Below are 22,295 nucleotides of genomic sequence, written 5' to 3'. Positions count from 1 at the left end.
TCTTTGAAAAAAAATCTAATGTTATTACTCATTCATTTATTCATCATTCTTCATTAACTAAGAGCAGTAAAGAATTAGATTATATTGACTTTTAAATGCTGTATGTTTTACAGTTTATGCAATGAAATGGATGCATGTCAGAAATGTGCATATTGCTCTGATATTGCATGTAGCTGATCGACCAAGCCATGTTTAAATCTTCCCAGCTAACAGTTATTGGTTCCCAAAATGTTGTGGACAATAGGGACATTTGTTTGTGGTTCCTAAAACATTCTGAAAACAAATCTTTTATGTTCCTGTTTCCCCCCTTTCTAATTTCCAGAAAATTTTCTTTATGTGAATATAGCATTTGTGTTTTGTTGCATATTACGGGTTAGACAATGTTCCCCTTTTAAATAATGGGAACATTCCCAGAATGTTACGTCGTAGTTACAAAAATTATACTTATTCACCAAGCCTTCTGTTATGAGAGCACAAAACTATGTTGGTTATAATGCAGTACTGCAATAGTTTTTTTAAATGTATTTTTTCACTGTGTTCATCAAAATGATCAGAATGTCTTGAAGAAAAATGATTATTGATATTTCAAAAGGTCATTAGGTAAAAGATCATCATCTTGTCTAATATTTTGATGAACGTGTGCAATAAAAATAGCTCTCTCCCACCACCTAGTGTGCATAAGGAAGGTCAGCAAGAAACACTACATCTGACTTAAAGTGACCATAATTTCTCCAAACCTCTGCCAACTCTTGACAGGAACGACTGGATAAACATTGGCTTCTGTTACCCGAAAGGCACAACGTTCAGCATCATCTCTGACCTTCATAACCGGCTCACCAAGGAGACGAGGAAGACAGGGATGTTTCTGAAAACAGCTCAGAGGGAAAAGATCAGCCACACACACCAGACAAGAGGTTATTACTACTGGGAGGAGGATACTGGGTAAGAGACCCTCCGCTCTCAGCGTGTTTTATATAAGTACTAATGTTTGAATTGTTTATTAATTGTGTTATAATAAATAATATTCTATAATATGATAAATAATAATAAGCGTATTATTATTGTTATTATTATTTAAACAAATACTACATGTAATAACAATAGTACAATTTTGAGATGTTTGGAGTTGTCCAGTGAAGCGTTGATGTGTGTTTAATTGCTGGTATCGCTCTGTGCAGGTTGCTTTTCCTCAAGGTCCAGGCTCACAATAACAGAGATGCCTTTGCATTCTGCTCGGTGAAGGGCTGTGAGAGAGTGAAGATCAAGGCCAGCATCCCGAAAGGCAGTGGCCCTAGTGACTGCATGGCAAAGGCCTATCCCAGATATACCGAGATGCCCGTAGTGGATGTACCCATGCCCAAGAAACTATCCCACTCCAGCCTAGTAAGATGGATCTGAAAGTCTTTTATTAAATAGCTTACTATGGATATCCTTCCATGTTTCCAATTTAGTCATATCTAGCTCTCAGTATGGTAGTGGGTCCTTTATAAGTTCCCTTATTTCACACCTAATTTCATACATAATTTTGTAACTTAATGGATATTTATCATACTTTATATTACATCTGCTGCTATTATTTAGAAACCTTTATCACAGCTCAGTTCAGTTTTGAAATGATCCTTTTGTCTTCTTACAGCCTCAAACATCTGAGCACTTTCTGGAAGTCAAGGTGGAGTCTTACACCACTCGTTTCTTCCACATCAAAGAGGACTTTGCCTACACTGAGGTAAGAGACAGACACATTTTACACATATCAGCCATAACCATGTACATTACGTTAATAACCAGTTAATGTATCCAGTTAATATCTGAATAGATCCTTATTTTTTATGCATAGGATAAATTGCATATGCTTTCACATTTCTTCTGTTCATCTATTTCTGTTACACACTATATTCTGTATATACGCAGCTATTCCAAAAGATTGTATATGAACTATCCAAAACCGAAATAAAAAAGTAATGATTGATAATAAAAGATCTTGGCCATTTTTTGCTCATACAGGCCAATGGTAAGAAGCTCTACCAGTCAGAAGATGGAATCCATCTGACAGTGCTGGATGGCCACAGTGGCAAAGTTATTGAGACGAAAGGCTTCAGGAACGCTGTACTGATGGGCATTCCCGCTCAGATTGAGAACTATATCAATAGCCTGAACGACGAGTATGTACACACTTTCACGCCTTAAACTATAGCACTTTTTTCCTAGACAACCTGCATTCCCATTTCACTTGACCCCTTACCAAATGACCTGTACCATAACTGTGCTAAATATTTGCCCGGGTACCAAAAGCGGGGATGTAGAGTATGGGTGGAGCAAGAAATAATGCAGACCACTGATTGGTCAAATGCAGTTGTGGACTTTAACTCTAATCAGAATAGCTTTTCTCCTGAACAATAGACTACAGCATTACTGTCTTTTCAAATGTCTTTTCTTGTGGCTTTAGATGAAGTATCACAATTTTATTATACAACAAAACATTTGAGATATGTTTTTAGTTGTTTGCCCAAGGCAATAATTCCTTAATGTTCAATTTTATTACCTTAGATTATCTCTATTGCCATACCTGACTTGATTAGTATTTACTGATCAGTTGGTTGGTTGTATAAATAATACTCAATTAACTACACATGCCCATCCTCCACCTTTCATTGATACTGTTATGCGATGGGAAAATCGAAACAGGTACCTGACCAGGGTTTGAATAGTTCTGCATTTTTATTAGTAACTACTGTGCCAGAGCACATTGTAACAGTATTTTTCATCATTCTGTAACACATACCATTTTTCCAGCACATACTGTGATTTACAGTGAACATACATGGAGTGAAATAATGTTCACGACTGTAAATAAAATAACTAAGCAATCAGAAATAATCATAGCCAGATTCAAACATACACTGTCAATACAGCTGACAGGCATGCTTTAATATTTAATAAAAAATAAAATAAAAATATTATTGAATACATAACAGCTAATGAATACAATAAACATAATGTCAAATAATGCTATAATATTGATATTTCTATACACTATGACTTGTATGTATACAGTTAGCATCTTTGTGTGTGTGTGTGTGCGTGTGCGTGTGAAAGAGAGAGAGAATCTCTGTTTGCATACATTTTATATATTTTTTCCTCTGTGGACTGAATATTGAAGTGGCAAATTGTAGATCAATTTATTGCTGTAAGTTTAATTTGATCTGTATTTCTGGACACAGTAACATTTTTTTTTAAACCAACAACTTCTTTGTGCATTTCCAGCTCTATAGTGATGATTACCTCCAAGGGCAAGCTGGTTACTAGAGGACCTTGGACCAAGATACTTGAAAAGCTGGGTGCTGACCCGAATGTGAAATTGAAAGGTAACAAACAACGTTTCTAAAGATTTACTTGGAAATTTCTTGGACTCATTCTGTTTTGGTAATATATGAAGATATAGGAGAGCAGTAGCTGAGCAGTTAAAAGGCACTAGTAACTGTAAGGTAAAGTTAAAATTAGTAAACAATTAGTGTGTTACTTTCACAACACACTCAGTTACAGCTAGCCATGGGTGTGTCCTTGAATAAGACTCTTGAACAAAAATGGCTAAACTGCCTCGTTTTGTAAACTGCTTAAACTGTTTAGCAAAAATGAAATGTTTCCAGCGTAACCCGAGACTGGTGTCTGACATTTACTTCTTTAGTTAGGATTATGTAACTAACAAGTAAGGGAAGCTGCCAGTTTAACATCATGCACACTGCGTGGCAAAAATGATAACAATTGTGCATCAAGAAATATTGTTTATCTTAGTAATAATATTTGTATATTAACTGTTGAAATTCAAACAGTATTATTAATCTTAATGCAAATGAGCATTTATGTTGCTAGTGATGATCAGTAAAGCCATACATTAAAGTATCCATTTTGCATACAGTTTTGAAGCAGGTCCATTATTTGCATTCTGTTAATCTCATTTATATATAGATAATCAGCCAATCAGCCATAACATTAAAACCACTGACAGGGGATGTGAACAATGGCACCTGTCAAGGGTTGGGATATATTAGTTAGCAAGTGAACAGCCAGTTTTCAAAGTTGATGTGTTGGAAGCAGGAAAAATGGGCAAGCATAAGGATCTGAGTGACTTTGAGTGACAAGTGCCAAACTGTGATGGCTAGATGAGCCATCAGAGCCAGGGTCAGAGCATCTCCAAAACGGCAGGTCTTGAGGAGTGTTCCCGATATGAAGTGGTTAGTACCTACCAAAAGTGGTCCAAGGAAGGACAACCGGTGAACTGGCAATAGAGTTATCGGCACCCAAGGCTCACTGATGTGTGTAACGAGCGAAGACTAGTCTGTCTGGTCCGATCCCACAGAAGAGCTACTGCAGCACATTCCATATATTTCCATATAATACTGTGAACTAATACATTTTAAATTGCATATAGCTTACATGGACATTAGGGGGCAATAATGCTTTACTTCTGTGGACAGAAAATAGAAAGCCTTATGGCCTTACTGTTACTGTTTATATGGAAATGGAAATAATGGAAAGTTATAATAAATTCATGATATTATCATTTGCTGCACTTGATCGCATGCCATATAACCCGTGCTGCCAAATGACTAAAGGTCCACATGTACCTCATACCATCATTGAATGACACTGATAAACTGAATCTAATTGCAAAGATACATGCTTTGATGGCAGTGTCTCAGAACAGAGCTTACAGCTGGGCCGCTCTCTCTCCAAAACTGAAATGCCACATTAGCATCGGTTACATTTTGGTTATTTTGGGCCAACATTCGAAATATCATTAAAAACTTTAAATGCAGCTGAGCCACATTTGGCCTATCAATACACTTACAGTATACATTCACATAACTGTCTTACATGCTTAACACTTTGGAAAATACTGTTATAGAAAAGAACCATGCAAAGTTCTCTGTCCTGAAGACTCTCACCCAAATTCCAGTTGGCAGAAAAAAAATACAACCATACCAACAGCTGTGCTGAGAATTCTGAAACTGTAAAGGCACTGATGAATGTGCCTCAGTAATTCAGTGTTTTGTTTTTTTTGTTTTTTTTTTTCAGCAGGAAAGCTCAGATATAGCTATGGAATTCATAACATTTCCCAGAATGCTCAAAATGTGAAAGGAACATGCCACACATATGTGTTAAACAGAGGAATGTGCAGACCCACATGCTGAAGCCATAGGATTTTTCCTCCTGCCCCTCCCTTCTCATCCTACTAACATATGTTAGTCTCAGTTCCCTGGGGAAATTTCTGCATGTTCAGTGCATGAGATCTTCTCAGAACATAGCTTAATTTATACTCTATTTCTTTAGGGAGAAATCTACTGAACAAAGTGAAAGGGTGTGTGTGAGATTGAAGCTCAAAATTCATGATATTCTTGGATATTTGACCTAAACAACATGAATTAGTGTTACGACCCAATACGTAGAAAGTAGAAAGTAAAGCAAAGTAGAAAGTAATCATGTCAAGCATAGCTGCAAGCAGAGCTTAAGGGGCCAAACACTATTTGCTCAGCCACTGTTTTTGCATGGGGGAAGACCAAATGCCATTCAGTACTTGTTCCCAAGGATGGCAGTTTGATGGCAACATGCCAAGACATGCTGCCATCCTGAGATACTGCCTCACTTCCTGTTTTTCCTGTAGCCCGCCCGAGTTTCATTTGGGTAAACATACGTTCCATGTTTGGTGTTAATATGTAAAAGCAGAGAAATGAGAAATGGCCTCGGTTTCTGGTTGGCCACTCCACCGTCAAATTAATTTGTGTGTTTTAGACAAACGTGTTCTGGAGAAAGAAGTGAAAAAAAGTATTTGACAAAAATCTAAATGCCACTGAATTCAATATGGTGGAAATTGACATCATGGTGTAGGTCAGAGTATGCTTGCCTTGCATCTTTTCAGCTGGGGGTTCGAATCCCACCTACGCCTTGTGTGCATGGAGTTTGCCTTTTCTCCCCATCCTTCAGGGGTACACCAGTTTCTTTCCTCAGTCCAAACTCATGCGGTGTAGGCTGATTGGCATTTCCAAATTGTCCATAGTGTCTTAATGTGTATGTGCAATTGTGCCCTGCGATGAGTTGGCACCTTGTACATCCACTTTTACATTTCTGCCCTTCCCATAGTGGAACACCTCCTGGTGCTCTAAATAGGCAGATGTTGTTGAAAATTAACATCTGGACATTTTTATTGCAACCTCTAACATCACAGCAAAAAAGAACACACAACACACCCACACATTCTGAGGTAGAGCAGTGATAATGAATCTTGTTTTCTGTTTCTCTGCAGATAAACTGGCATTTGTGGGTTTTAAAGGCAGCTTCCGGCCTGACTGGGTGAGAATGGCAGTGGATAAAGAGCATGCCAAGCTTCACCAGGTGCTACCAGTGCCCATTGTACGGGCAATGAAGCTCTAAGATCCTCCAGTGCCGCCCCTGATCACTTAAGCACAGCCACGACTACTGAACTCCGACGGCCAATCTAAAGCAAGCATGCGTTCGCGTCACTCCTCTCATCCGGATCGGTGTGTGATGTCGATGTACGTGATAATGTGGACATTATGTGACTCTTTCAGATTGTGTTGTCAGTGTGAATATAATTTCTGCAAAATGAGAGAGAAAAATGTGAGAAAGACGCACCACATTCCTTGTTTTTTTTTTTCTTTCTGCCCTCTCTCTATGTGGTGTTTGTCATTCCAAAAAAAACCAATCATGTTTTCTATCCTGTAAAAAAAAAAAAAAAAAAACTTTTCAGATTGTAAATGTTGTGAGGTCTGAGGTTTTCGCCATTTCATTATAGCATACCGGATTTTGTGGTCAGTTTGTTGTAGCATACAAGAGAACCAGAAGGAAAAGAGCATGCAGGCTGATTTAATGAATGGCTGCATAGGGGGGGGGAAAAAAGCACAGCTATGTATATGCATTTGGGTTTAAACCTGTGAAAAGATTTGACAACGTGTATTCCATCAGGCAGGGAAATAGCCGAAATAGCTGGTCTTTTTTCGGAGGTCATGATTTGTTAGTGATTTGTATGTTTTATGTGTTTCTAAAAACCTTCAGATTGATAACAGAGATATATTTTCTACTTATTTATTGTACAGGCAATATTGAGCAAATTCAGAATGGACATCTCTTTTAAGTTGTAATGTAATTCTGTCCGATCTGTAAAAAATGCATCTTAACAATATTCTACTTTCTTGTATTATTGGAAATTTGCATACATTACCCTTGAGTTGTACTTTGATGTGCTGTAAATGTGACTGATTTTAAAGTAATGTATCACTTTGAATCAAACCTTTTGTACAGAAATAAATGATAAAGATATGACTTGTCTTACTGCTTCATGCTATTTTGTTGTTTGTATATCTAATTTCCGTGTGCTCATGTGGATCTCTTTTTCTGAATGCAGTGAACATTGAGAGACATATGAAAGTAGCCATAGATTCATAACAATATGATTTTGATGCAAATATATGCTATATTTTAAAAAAGATTTAGAAGATACACCACCTTCACTGGAGCTGACAACTACAGAGGCTATGCCTCCTGTTACGATAATAGTCCATCACCCTAAGAACGTATAACATTTAGTCAAGCAACATAAAATTCTGATCAGCTGCGGTGTTTAAAGGGGAGTTAGTAGATGGATGTTGTGCTGTTTTCACCCTCTGTGCTATGGGTGTGGGTCTTAGTGCCGTTAGAAACCATGTGGAATGTTGTACTCCTTCACATGAAGTGCAAAAGGCATTTAGAAATAACAAAACAAAACTGTAGCTGTGTTAGCTTTCAGCCATGAACTTACCATCACAGAAAGTGTAAAGCTCTGGGTGGGGGTACAAAGGAAGTGTGCTTTGATCATGACTGCCAAGTATTTCAAATTTTAACATATAGGTGAGGTAGAAAGTGTGTTGAATAAAGCCTGTTGACCACAGCCTCACACAAACAAAAAAAAACAACAACACACCTTATAGTTCTCCATTATGGAAGCATAAGATGCCATGCATTATTATTAAAGAGAAAACATTTTTGTTTGAAAACACTTATGTGAATATCACAAGAAAATTAAGTCATGATCATGAGAAACCAAAAAAGAGAAAAATAATAATGCATGGTCACTTAGGGCTTCCTGGTTAAGTGTTTAGTATTTCTATAAAAAGAGTAATACTAAGAAATAGCCATTGTTCACAAATAATAAATTGTAGTGAGGGTTACTACATTACCATTACTACGTTATTTATTCAGGTACACTGTATACTTGTCAACACATAAAATACAGTATCCTCCACTAATATTGGCACCATTGGTAAATATGAGCAAAAAAGGCTATGAGAGAATGTCTATTATTTTATCTTTTCTTACAAAAATTTAAAAAATACTCTGTGCAAACAACACAGGCTTCTATAAAACAAAATTTTTGTTAAATATAGGTGTGCAACAATTATTGGCACCCCTTGGAATTCATATGAGAAAAATATATTTGAAGTATATTCCCAGTGATGATTTTTTTTAGTATACCCAAATGACTAGGAATGGGAAATTGTTCAGCCATGACTTCCTGTTTCACAGGGGTATAAATATGAGGTAACACATAGGCCAAATTCCCTTAATCATTCGTAAAAATGGGTAAGACCAAGGAATATAGCTGTGATGTGCGGCAAAAGGTTATTGTGCTTCACAAAATGGGAAGTGGCTAAAAGAAAATAGCAAAAGCATTGAAAATGCCCATTTCCACCATCAGGGCAATAATTAAGAAGTTCCTGTCAACTGGAAATGTTATGAATCAACCTGGAATTGGACGTGTGTCTATATTGTCTCAACGCACTGTGAAGAGGATGGTTCAAGTGGCCAAAAGATCTCCAAGGATCACAGCTGGAGAATTGCAGAAGTGAAGTGAAGTGTCTTGGGGTCAGAAAGTCTCCAAAACTACAATCCGAAGTGACCAATATCACAAGTTATTTGGAATGGTTTCAAGAAAAAAAGCTTCAACTCTCATCCTTTACTGGCCAGACACTATTGGAACTTCAAATGGGATTGGGTTCTATGGTCAGATGAGACCAAAATAGAGCTTTTTGGCAGTAAACACCAGAGATGGTTTTGGTGCATACAGAGAGGCAGCCATATGGAAAAGTACCTCATGCCCACGGTTAAATATGGTGGTGGCTCTTTAATGTTTTGGGGCTGTTTTTCTGCCAGAGGACCTGGAAGCTTTGTTAGGATACATGTAATCATGGACTTTATCAAATATCAACAGATATTAAATGAAAGCCTGACTGCCTCTGCAAGAAAACTTAAAATGGGCCGTGTTTGGATCTTCCAGCAGGACAATGATCCAAAACATGCATCAAAATCAACACCAATATGGTTTACTGACCACAAAATCAAGGTTCTGCCATGGCCATCCCAATCCCCTGACTTGAAAGACATAGAAAACCTGTGGGGTGAACTGAAGAAGAGAGTCCACCAACATGGACCTCGAAATTTGAAGGATCTGGAGAGATTCTGTATGGAGGAATGGTCTCAGATCCCTTGCCATGTATTCTCCAACCTCATCAGGTATTAAAGGAGAAGACTCAGCTGTTATTTCTGTAAAGCTGCTTTGAGACAATGTCTATTGTAAAAAGCGCTATACAAATAAAATTGAATTGAATTGTTATCTTGGCAAATTATTGACTAAAGGGTGCCAATAATTGTAGCACACCTATATTTAACAAATATATATTTTTTATAAACCTGTCTTGTTTGTAGTTGTTTGATATCCAAGAGGGCAGAGTATTTTTTTGATTTTCTTTTTTGAACAAAAGATCAAAAGGTTAAACAATACACACAATTTTTCACAGCCTTCTTTGCTCATATTTACCGCTGCCAATATTAGTGGAGGGCACTGTATGTAAATTGACTCAGGATACAAACACTGAATATCTGCTGTCCAGTGCAAAGGTTTATCCCTGCCTTGATCATGCAGACCTGACTTCCCATTCTTCCATCGCTTGCTTCCTACCAGCTTCCCTTTATTATATTGCTGACTCACTACCTGCTTCCCAACCTTGCATCACTTACTACATGCTTCCCTTTCTAGCATCATTTACTTACAATCAGCATCCCTTTGTTTTATTGCTTGCTTCCTTCCTGCTTCCCATTTCCTTACTTGCTTGTTCCCATCTGCTTGCCATTTCTTGCGTCCTAACTATAGGGAAAGGGAACCCTTTCTTGCATGGCTTGCTTCCCAACTAGTTCCCTTTCTTGCATGGCTTGCTTCCTACCTGCTTCCCATTCTTCCATCATTTGCTTTCTAACTACTTCCCTTTCTTGCATCACTTGCCTCCTACCTGATTCCCTTTCTTCTATTGCTTGTTTCCTGTCTGCATCCATTACTATCTACTTCCCTTTCTTAACACGCTGAGTTATTATATATTCCCCTTTCTAAAATCGCTTATTTACTACCTGCCACCCTTTCTTATATTGCTGAGTTACTACTTACTTCTCTTTATCTTGCCGAGTTACTACCTACTTTGTTTTCGAACACTGCATACATACTACTTTCCAATTAACTGAATTGTTATGAGCTGTCAAACATTCAAAATTATATTTCTGAATATTTGCCTTTAAGCTCTTCTGCTTCTTCTTGTGTACAGCAAGACAAGTTTGTGTGTCTCAGGTTGGGGTGGGACAAGATGTATGCTTTCGCTCTTTACCAGATGCTGAGGGAGCATAAGGGTTACTGAGGCCACACCAGACCTACAATCAGCCAATGCACACACAGCCCTCAAGCCCTTTTGCAGAACATAACCGTAGCCAGAGAGAGAGAAAAAAAAGAGAGGGAGCAAGAGTGGGAGAGACAGAGAGACAGAAAGAGAGAGAGAGAGGGAATGAGTGTGTGTGTCCCTTAGCAGTACAGATGGGACATTTTGTGTGTCTTCTCTACAAAGCAATGCTGAGTTTATATCCCCTTAATAGCCCGTAGAAAGGAAGGGAACAGATGATGAATGAATGCATTAAGGCTCAGGAGAGTTCCTCTGACTGCTGTGACAGGCCTCGTTCGTCTGGAGTTCTCTTAATTCCTTTTAAAACCTCCAGGTGGATTTCATGTTCGAAATGTTTGGATTATTTGAGTTTCATCTCCGTTATGCCTCTGTTCCAGGGCACAAACACATTCTTACTTAAAATAAAGACTCCATATTTCATTTTGGGCTTTGTTTCTTTTCTGTAACTCAAAAGCATGTCATTGTCTCGCACCACAGATAAAAGAGATAACGCTGAAATCTAGTTTCATTACAGATAAAAAATGTGGGCCATTTTTATATACACTCCATGGTAGGTAGACCCTTGGTTCCAGAGCTTGCTTTAAGAAGCAGAGTATGGCACAGATCCATAATTTGAAAAACTGTGTCCAGAGAAAAAGAAAGAAAAAAAAAACATTATATGCATTAACTGTTAACATGGTTGCTTGTTATTAAATATACAAAAGAATTTGGAGTATAATAATTAAGCATCAACAGCTAATATTTCAATAAAATAAAAATATATATCTAGCTAGTTAAACAATACCTTGCCGCTGGGATGGTAAACGCCCCACAAGGATACATCTTTGACACCTTTTTGTATATACACACACACAGTTGTGCCCAAAAGTTTGCATACCCCTTGCAGAATCTGCTAATTCTTAATACCGTTAACAAAATAAGAGGGATCATAAAAATCCCATGTTGTTTTTTATTTAGTTGTGTCCTGAATAAGCTATTTCACATAACAGATGTTTACATATAGTCCACAAGACAAGATAATAGCTGAATTTATAAAAATTACCCCATTCAAAAGTTTACATACCCTTGAATCTTAATACGGTGTGTCATTGCCTAGATGATCCACTACTGTTTTTTTGTTTTGTGATAGTCGTTCATGAATCCCCTTTTTGACCTGAGCAGTTAAACTGTCTACTGTTCTTCAGGAAAATCCTCCACGTCCTGCACATTCTTTGCTTTTCAGTATATTCTGCAAATTTGACCGCTTTGCAACACTGGCTATATGATGTTGAGATCCATCTTTTCACACTGAGGACAACTGTGAGACTCATACACAACTATTACATAAGGTGCAAACATTCACTGATGCTCAAGAAGGCAACACGATACATTAAGAGCCAGGGGGATGTAAACTTTTGAACAGGATGATCGGTGTAAATTGTTAGTATTTTGTGTTCTGGGAGACATGTAAATATCTTATTTAGCATCTGAAAGGCAGTACTAAATGGGAAAAACAAAATAATAAAACAATTTACACCAATCATCATACCTTCTCGTAAACTTTAGAACGGTGTAAATTTGATAAATTCAGCTACTGTCTTGTGGACTATATGTAAACATGTAAACTTATGTGAAATAGCTTATTCAGGACAATACTCAAAAAACAACATGGGATTTTTATGATCCCTCTTATTTTGTTAACAGTATTAAGATTTAGATTCTGCAAGAGGTATGCAAACTTTTGGGCACAACTGAGATATTATTTATACATATATCCATCTTTGACTTAAGGTACAGTGCAACCAGAAAGTATTCACAGCGCTTCACTTTTCCCACATTTTGTTATGTTACAGCCTTATTCCAAAATGGATTAAATTCATTATTTTCCTCAAAATTCTACAAACAATACCCCATAATGACAACGTGAAATAAGTTTGTTTGAAATCTTCGCAAATTTATTAAAAATAAAAAACAACAAAAAAAGCACGTGCATAAGTATTCACATCCTTTGCTCAATACTTTGTTGAAGCACCTTTGGCACCAATTACAGCCTCAAGTCTTTTTGAGTATGATGCTACAAGCTTGGCACACATATTTTGGACAGTTTCTCCCATTCTTCTTTGCAGGACCTCTCAAGCTCCATCAGGTTGGATGGGGAGCGTCGGTTCACAGCCATTGTCAGATCTCTCCAGAGATGTTCAATCGGGTTCAAGTCTGGGCTCTGGCTGGGCCACTCAAGGACATTCACAGAGTTGTCCTGTAGCCACTCCTTTGTTATCTTGGCTGTGTGCTTAGGGTCGTTGTCCTATTGGAAGATAAACCTTTGTCCCAGTCTGAGGTCCAGAGCGCTCTGAAGCAGGTTTTCATCAAGGATGTCTCTGTACATTGCTGCATTCATCTTTCCCTCGATCCTGACTAGTCTCCCAGTTCCTGCTATTGAAAAACATCCCCACAGCATGATGCTGCCACCACCGTGCTTCACTGTAGGGATAGTATTGTCCAGGTGATGACTGGTGCCTGGTTTCCTCCAGACACTTGCCATTCAGGCCAAAGAGTTCAATATTTGTTTCATCATGGTCTGAGAGTCCTTCAGGTGCCTTTTGGCAAACTCCAGGCAGACTGTCATGTGCCTTTTACTGAGGAGTGGCTTCCGTCTGGCCACTCAATCATACAGGCCTGATTGGTGGAGTACTGCAGAGATGGTTGCTCTTCTGAAAGGTTCTCCTCTCTCCACAGAGACACGCTGGAGCTCTGTCAGAATGACCATCGGGTTTTTAGTCACCTCCCTGTCTAAGGCCCTTCTCCCCCAATCGTTCAGTTTGGCCGGGCGGCCAGCTCTAGGAAGAGTCCTGGTGGTTCCAAGCTTCTTCCATTTACGGATGATGGAGGCCACTGTGCTCATTGGGACCTTCAATGCTGCAGAAATGTTTCTGTACCCTTCCCCAGATCTGTGCCTCGATACAATCCTGTCTCGGAGGTCTACAGACAGTTCCTTGGACTTCTTGGCTTGGTTTGTGCTCTGACATGCATTGTTAACTGTGGGACCTTATATAGACAGGTGTGTGACTTTCCAAATCATGTCCAGTCAACTGAATTTACCACAGGTGGACTCCAATCAAGTTGTAGAAACATCTCAAGGATGATCAGTGAAAACAGGATGCACCTGAGCTCAATTTTGAGTGTCATGGCAAAGGCTGTGAATACTTATGTACATGTGCTTTTTTTGTTTTTTATTTTTAATAAATTTGAAAAGATTTCAAACAAACTTCTTTCTTGTTGTCATTATGGGGTATTGTTTGTAGAATTTTGAGGAAAATAATGAATTTAATCCATTTTGGAATAAGGCTGTAACATAACAAAATGTGGAAAAAGTGAAGCGCTGTGAATACTTTCCGGATGCAATGTACATCATTGTAACTTGAAGGCAATTCTTATACCTTTAATTAGCTTTTCATTTTTACACAAAGTAGCTTTAGATAAATTCAGATATAGAGCTAGACCCCTAAAGGAATAAAAAAAAAAAAGAAAAGAAAAATAGATGAGTACAGAAGCATATGATAGGACAATATTAAATATGCTTTAAATGTTTAATTAAATATTTTAGCTACCATTTATAATTGGCACCTATAATAAGTGGACATAGTGGAAAAGTGACACCAGTAGTGTTCATGCCCAAATTGGTGCATGGGGAGACTCATTATTTCTAGTAAGAATATACAATAAAGTCTTAAGAAGGCTTTAAGACAATAAAGCTGCAGTAATGTATTACAAATCTGTTTTTATTTTGATTCAAAATGCAATATGTTGATCTAAAGGTACTTATAATGGTGAAGTACAAGTAGGACTATATGATAAGGCCAAATCATTTTAATGATGCATCCTTTCATTTCAATTGTTTTTAAAATGAATAGATCAATCTAGTGGAACAATGCTTGAATAAAGAGTGAGGGACCAAAAAAGATAACAGTATACTAAATGAAGTCCTTTCTGACAGATGTTAAAGCAAGTACCTTCTGTAAGCAAATAATGATGTAGGAGCAGCTGCATGGTATCACTGATTTAACCATGTATAGTAATGAGGCACTACATGTCTGAACATAGTGCCTGAAACACTCTTGACAACTGGGCTCATTAGTTCTTCTCAGAGTGTAGTCTCCGTTTAAGGCATCAATTCCCCTTTGTTCTGCTCCACAAACCTCGTCAATATCAGTGCGGTCATAGATCTTGTTTGCTTTTATTTACACGGTTGGCTGCGTTCTTGTCCTTCTTCTTCTTGGTCTCATTTTGCGCTTTCTCCTTGTTGGCTTTGTTGGCCGCTTTCCCAGGAAACACCTGGCCCTCAACAGTCACATCCTCACACCGCTCCTGGAGGGTCAGGAAGTCTTTAATCTCCCAAGCATAGCTGCCATCACGTAGCATGAAGATGACACGGTTGGAGCCCACCACAAACCTAAAGAAAGGATGTTGAAACAGGAAGGAAAGCCATTTTTCATACAGTATTTCATACATAGGATCAACACTAACAGAATACAAAGACCACAAATACACAGCTCCAATGTTTTCTGAGACGTATGTGTATTCAGTACAGGGGACTTTGTGATTTTCAGTACTTGCATATTAGACAACTGATGTTTATATGAAGCATCTTGGTGATAAACCCTGATGATAGCACAGCTTCTTATGGTACTGTATAAACAAAACCCATTCCATGCTGAACTCTTTTTACCCGCAGCAGCAACTCATCTTTGATTCAACTTCTACACCACTATGCGTAACATTTGTTCCTTCACAGTTATTTTGTAACTTCTCTAATAGCTTTTTACATAAACTTGGATCTGGTCAAAGTAAAAATTCTAAATGAGTAGAATGCAAGGGTAGTGAAGGTGCCCACAAATAGAACTGCAACAACTAATCATCAAAATCGATAATAAAAATAAGCTGGCAATGAATTTCACTACTTGTTAGTTGAACTGTGTTATGAAGCACACTGTGACACTTCACTTTATAAAAACACATTTCACTGAAATGGCCTGAGTCACAGAGAAAACATTACAACCTTCTCTAGAGTATGGAAACTCTACATTACACTAAGCTACTGGCCTCATGACACAACTAGTGTTATCATGTGAGTAATAATATCATATGTTTGTTAGAATGTGAGGAACACTGGAAGTGTGATTTCCTTGCTTGAAATCATCCATACTAACCACCTTGTATTGTCAGATCTTATCCGGTCTTCTGGCTGGATCATACATTTACAGTCATACATCTAACTTTCCTAGTCTATCAGAAAATATATTCTCATGCTACTTTGGTCAAATAGTGAGTAGTTCGTACCCATTCTTCTAAACATATTGTCTTTAAATCTTGTTCAATTGGATTCAAGTCAGGTGATTGACTGGGACATTCTAACACCTTGATTTTTTTCCTCTGAAACCAATTGAGAGTTTCCTTTGCTGTATGCTCTGATTCGTTGTCCTGCTGGAAGGTCCACCCACATCTCATCATCATCCTGGTTGATGGCAGGAGGTTCTTCTCAAGAATCTCCCGGTAAAGGGCTCCATTCATCATTCCTTAAATTATATGAAGTCTGCGTGTACCATGCGACAAAAAACAGCCCTATACCATGATGCTTCCACCTCCACACTTCACTGTTGGTATAGTGTTTTTAGGGTGATGTGCAGTGCCATTTCTTCTCCAAACATGGTGTGTAGTATGACAGCCAAAAAGTTTAATTTTGCTCTCGTCTGACCAGATTACACTCTCCCAGTATTTCATAGGCTTGTCCAAATGAGTTATAACAAACTTTAAACAAGCTTTGACATGCCTTTTCTTTAGTAATGGAGTATTGCGGGGGAGCGTGAGCAGTGGAGTGCATTGTCTATTGCTTTCTCTGTGATGATTGTACCTGCTGCCTCCAAGTGTTTCTGGAGCTCTTTCCGAGTGGTCCTTGGCTCTTGGGCTACTCTTCTGACTATTCTTCTGACTCCCTGGTCAGAAATCTTGTGAGGAGCTCCTGTGTGTGGCCGGCTGATGACAGAGTGATGCTGCTTCCACTTGCGGATAATGGCCCCAATGGTGCTCACTTGAAGATTCAAAAGCTTTGAAATAAGTCTGTATCCGGGTCCATCAATGTGTTTCACAACAATAAGGTTGCGCAGGTCTTGGGAGAGCTCTTTGCTTTTACCAATCATGAGATGTTTCTTGTGTGACACCATGGTAACCAAAAGCCTTTTTATAGACAATCAATTTACTAACCCAGCTGATATTAATTTGCACAGATAGGGGGTATAATTACTTATGGATTATTACTTCCGGAATTCAGCTGGTTCCTTGCTTTGGAGAACTGCTTTTTCATAGCGTGTTCAATATTTTTTCTTGTGTCATTCCACTTTATTACACATAACTTTATTTAATGTTGTGAATTCTTTCTATTTGCAGATTTCTTGAGTTAATACCGATGTCTGGTGAAAATTTCATGTGAACAGCCTCATTGCAAATATATTTACTGAAAAAAACGTTGACGCATTCAATACTTATTTCCCCAACTGTATCAGTTCAGGAAAGCCTGTAATTTTCAGAACTACACAATAAAAAATGTCTACATTTGAGCAGGAATTTTACAGACTGCCACACAAACACCATGGTATTCTTATGCATGTGTAGGTACACAATCTTTCTGACAAATCTAGACCCAACCCGAGAGCAAGTGACACTCCATGGCCGCTATATTCAGGCAAAATTTAAGCCTGATTTGTCTTAAAACTGTCGCATGTATGTAACACAATACCTCTGAACATCAAAGTTGGCATTGAAGAGGCTGCCCTGCCACAGGCTGGTGACCTCCTCGGTCTCCTTCTCTGTGGGGTTTCCGGACACCGTTGCAAACACCATCACGGTCTTTCCCTTCTTGGACATCTTCAGGAGATCTTGGGGTTTGGAAGGGTCCACCTTGGAGAAGTCGATGGGCGGGGAGGGTCTTCTGTGCTCTGGCAAATCCCCCTCTTCAATGTCATCATCTTTCTGTGAAAATAAAAACAGTCAGAAATAGGAGAGGGACAACCAAACATAAATTCAAGAAATCTGCTGCAAACAAAATATAATCTATACATCTAAATGGCTTTTCACATTGTGCTTAACCCCAGGTTATCGTCGTTCTAAACATCGCTTTTAACCCTGGGTAGAGGAACGTTTCACACTTGTAATTTAGAATCAGGTTTAGTGCCGCTTTTTACCAGGGGTTATGAAACCCTGCTCCAAAGCAGCACCACATTTGTTGTTATCCCCGCTTTGCGGTGCCAAACTTGTACAACATGAAACAATGTGCTGTTCAAATGGCTAGATGCTTAGCAACGGATACCCAATCAGAAATTGAACAGTGCATGCCTCATATCAGGTGCTTTGTACAGTAACAGAAACCCTGCATGTTGTGTAAACAGTAGTTGCAACGTTTGAGGGAAAAATAAAAAAAATAATGTTGAATGGACGGAAAATTATGGAAAACGCGTCAACTGAAGCGAAGAGTTATGGACAGAAAAGTATTTTCAGGACAAAATGGATGGCACAGTCAGAAATAACTGAGTATTTAAGGAACTGACTGAACAATTGGCGGAAGCTGGATATCAACAAACGCCTGATCATTACGCGACATTTTTTCTCACTGCTGCAAATGTGCAAGACAAGCAGTTATTTAAACCGGTCATGCGCTGTATTTATCCAATTATGTTTGTTGACACTGCAAATACGCAAATAAGGTGGTTAACCCAGGGTTTAGGAATGTACACTGTTAAATGTTAGATTATGAATACAGAGGATTAATTGTTAACCCCAGGTAAAGTGTGAGCAGTGTGAAAAGTGAAACAAGGGCTTTTCACACATGAAATAGTTTAGAATGGTTCATTCTAAACCCCGGGTAAACAGAATCCTGGGTTATCTTAAGTATACTTTGGAGACTGGCTGTTTTCCTCTGGTCCTACTTAGGATATTTTCATGCTCAAAACACACAGTAAACCTTAAAGTTAACTTTTTAGTTCAATCTGATGCATCAGAGCAGGAAAAACTAAATGGTGCTGCATCCAGTTGCACAACTGATTGTAATTTAGTTTTTTTTTTTTTTTAATTTAGGGTGTAAAGGCGATTCTAAACCATGCACTGAGAGGAGCGAGTTTAAAACAAACATAGTGTTGTATAATTTCGGTTGCACCACAGACACTAAAAGTATGTTGAACTAGTAGTGCATAAAGTAGATTAAAACTTTTCTTTTTTGCACAGCATGACACTCAACCATCATCAGCAATTAAAAACACAATCTAACAAACAAGAAATACAACATCCATTACTGTGTGGTTAGTGGTTATCTTTCTCAGGGTAAAATTTACTCCAAGCAAGGTCTGTCTCTTGAGCTAGTCACTGTAAAAAATAAAAATTAAAAGTAAAAACTCCAAATGAACTGTGATTTACAATAAAGTGGTGACTCAAACTATCAATCTCTTATATTTGTAATTTAATGGCATTTTAGTAATGAACTATAGCAATGAAATAAAACCCAGTGACTGCAGTTTGAATAAGGTGAATGACAGAAAAAAGGTATAGTATTGCATTAGCTGTAAAATGTTTATAGATTTTGTGATCCACTCTGACATTTTCTAATACTGCCTGGTATAAAAATAGCCAATTTGTACTTCATCAAAAAGTTCATCCACCCATTTTCAATACCATACCGTTTATCCTACACAGGGTCGAGGGGGAGCCTATCCCAGGGGACTCTGGGCACAAGGCACCCTGGGGACACCCTGGACTGGACCGGAGTACCCAGAAGACACAACAGAAACACAGGGAGAACATGCAAACTCCGCACACAGGGCAGAAGTGGGATTCGAACCCCCAACCCCGGACGTGCAAGGCAACATGTTCGGTGATCACATACTGAAAAAATACTTCCCAACTGAGGAAATCACTGTACACTAGGCTTTTATATATATATATATATATATATATATATATATATATATATATATATATATATATATATATATATACACACACACACACACACACACACACATACATAACAATTTAATCATCTTTACACTGCCAATGACATCCAGTGATGTTACTCTGATTATATTAGCATGGCTGCCACCCTTTATCCATTGGCGCAAGAGCACCACGTAAGTACACTAGTACGAGTTATCACTCAAAAATATAACAAAAGGGCACTCTTCTTCTCGCCAATAAAACTGAGGAGCCATTTGACACATTAATCAGGAAAGATCTGAGCAGGTGTTTTCTACTCCGACATTAACTGACCAACTGGAACTTTAATGTTGTGCATTCTGAGATGCTCTTCTGCTCACCATAGATGAAAAGAGTAGTTATTTGTGTGACCGTAGCCTTCCGGTCTGTAGCCATTCTCCTCTGACTTCTATCATCAACAAAGCATTTCCACCCAATAGGGCTGGGCGATATGACAAAAATATCATATTGCAGTACCAGAGGACATTTCTATAATAAACATCAAGATTTTTTTAATTAAGTCAAATCTACAGCATCAATAATCAACTGAATGGATAACTGCATGAGTGAAGAGGTGTACATGTGTTCCTATTTAAGTGGCTAGGGAAAGCATAGGCATATTTTTCACATTAACAGGACCCACTGACAGACAGACAGCGCGTGTTCCAATTCTTTGAGAGCCTCCGGTACAATTACAATCAAAATATTTTCACCATCACTGGATTAATTTCACTGAAGAACTACTACTACTACTACTCATATGAAACCAGGTTTGGTTGCTAGGACTCTAGAGTTAACTGCGCACTAGTTTGGCACACTATCTAGAATGCAGAACCACACCATCAGCTTCCTCTTTATGCACGCAGTTTGTGAAGGTTTTTTTTGCCTTCATATTGGGTGCAGTTTGTAAAACATGGTTATATTACGTTATTATAATGCTGCACATAGTTAGCTTGTTAGCATAAGGAGTTACAAAGCGACAAACTGTGCTAAAGCCGAGTGCTAATGCAAAGTGCTAACGCTGGAGAAATGTCCGGCGCCGCTCTATACGAATTACCTCCCATTGCTCCAGCAGCTTCGCCATATCCGCGTCATTGTAATCCCGAATATCCTTCTTCTTTTTAGGATTACTGTCCGAACAATGAACCGACAGGATAAATACTGCAAAAAGCAACACTGATACACATCTCCATCCGATGGAAGACGCCATTTTTCCAACCTTGTGTTCGCGGATTGGTTAAGACCTTTCGGCTTGGAGTTTGCTGATTGGTTCCGGTTTGTTCAAAGTCACACATTCCGAAAGTGGGCGTGTCTGATTGGTACTATAATTCACGTGACTAACGACTGATGGCTAATTATACAGTTTATTCAAAATTGCTTCTTTTCTGACATTATATTGGTTTTCAATACATAAAAATAAAAAACACGTTTGAACAATATGATAATTACAGTGAACAAGTAAAAAAAGAACTAGAAATATTTGAATGAGAAGAAATGCAAATCAATATTGAAGGAAAGTAAGAGCATATTAGAAATGATAATAATTATTGTTTTTCCCCCTTCTGTACATGTGTATAACATTTGTACAATCTAATTAAGTCAAAAGTGACGTTCCTTTTAGTGACAATGTTTCTTTAACTGTTTACAAAGTAACTTATTACTCTTTAGTTAAGAGTGAAAAATAACCACTCTGTTATAACTTCAAGCCACCATTAAAAAGCTGCTGTACCTGGTCTATTTAAACATTAAACCTGTTAGATAAATAGGCCTACACATTAAGTGTGCTGAATTATTTTGGGCTGCTCTCTGGCCCGTCCCTTTCAGTGTGTCTCTGTGTGAAAAGCGTGTGAAGTGTGACTCTCGTTCAACAGAATCTGAACTGTTTCCTCTCAGGACACTCCACCCAAATGGCACTGTGCCCTGTGCAGCTGTACAACCCACCAAAGCAGAACGTGCGCTTCCAACTTACCCTGCACAACTTAAGCGCCCATTATCCCACATTCTATACATTTCTGGACTAATTAATGAATCAAGTAACTGCACATTTTAAAACTGTAGCTTGTTTAGCATGAGATATTATAGAATATCATATAGCACTTTTTCATATAAACCACTGCGCTGTTGAATTATCAAATCTTATTGGTAAGAATGTATTGACTTATTTTCTATAACAGCAGCTCTGACAGTAGTACCAGCTGTAATTCAAATAACAGGTTTACATTAATGTGCACATTCTAAAACTTGATTGTTTCTATAGTAACAGCTCATTCACATGGGTTTGAATGGTGGATTCTGTACATAATCTAAGGCTAATGATAAATGCATTAAAATCATGTCATTTAACAAAGAAAAACTTATAGTTGATATGGTGAAGCTTTCTGTAAGGAGACATGTATTTAGGCTGCATGGAAGGAGTCTCTGGTGTTAGTGGCTTGTAATGGCCAGTAAGCTTTCTGCCAAGACAGAAGACTTTCTGGCTTCTCGATAACAAGCATCATTTTTTGTCCTATTAACTTCAAAAAAGTGAAA

At 38.2% G+C, this 22,295-nt stretch overlaps 2 protein-coding genes across 2 annotated transcripts in view; one reads left to right on the top strand and one right to left on the bottom strand.

Annotated features, from left to right (window-relative positions):
* LOC128613304 (cell migration-inducing and hyaluronan-binding protein) overlaps positions 1-7,338 on the top strand; it is a 137,727-nt gene extending 130,389 nt beyond the window's left edge. Inside the window, exons 24-29 of the mRNA XM_053633971.1 lie at positions 757-942; positions 1,179-1,383; positions 1,637-1,726; positions 2,005-2,162; positions 3,265-3,365; positions 6,302-7,338. Coding sequence (XP_053489946.1) covers positions 757-942; positions 1,179-1,383; positions 1,637-1,726; positions 2,005-2,162; positions 3,265-3,365; positions 6,302-6,429 — 868 coding nt within the window. The 3' untranslated portion in view covers positions 6,430-7,338. The remainder of the gene's footprint in view (positions 1-756; positions 943-1,178; positions 1,384-1,636; positions 1,727-2,004; positions 2,163-3,264; positions 3,366-6,301) is intronic.
* A 7,174-nt stretch (positions 7,339-14,512) lies between these two features.
* mesd (mesoderm development LRP chaperone) lies at positions 14,513-21,028 on the bottom strand. Its single transcript, XM_053635431.1, has 3 exons — positions 20,824-21,028; positions 17,542-17,774; positions 14,513-15,201 (listed from the first exon to the last, which is right to left on the bottom strand). The coding sequence occupies exons 1-3, from the start codon at positions 20,974-20,976 to the stop codon at positions 14,967-14,969; spliced, it is 621 nt and encodes a 206-aa protein (XP_053491406.1). The 5' UTR covers positions 20,977-21,028; the 3' UTR covers positions 14,513-14,966.
* Between the last annotated feature and the right edge of the window lie 1,267 nt (positions 21,029-22,295).

Source organism: Ictalurus furcatus, chromosome 10 (genome assembly GCF_023375685.1).
Source record: "Ictalurus furcatus strain D&B chromosome 10, Billie_1.0, whole genome shotgun sequence".
NCBI lineage: Eukaryota > Metazoa > Chordata > Actinopteri > Siluriformes > Ictaluridae > Ictalurus > Ictalurus furcatus.
The sequence above is the reverse complement of the archived record's forward strand: the minus strand, read 5'-3'. Positions and strand labels throughout refer to the sequence as shown.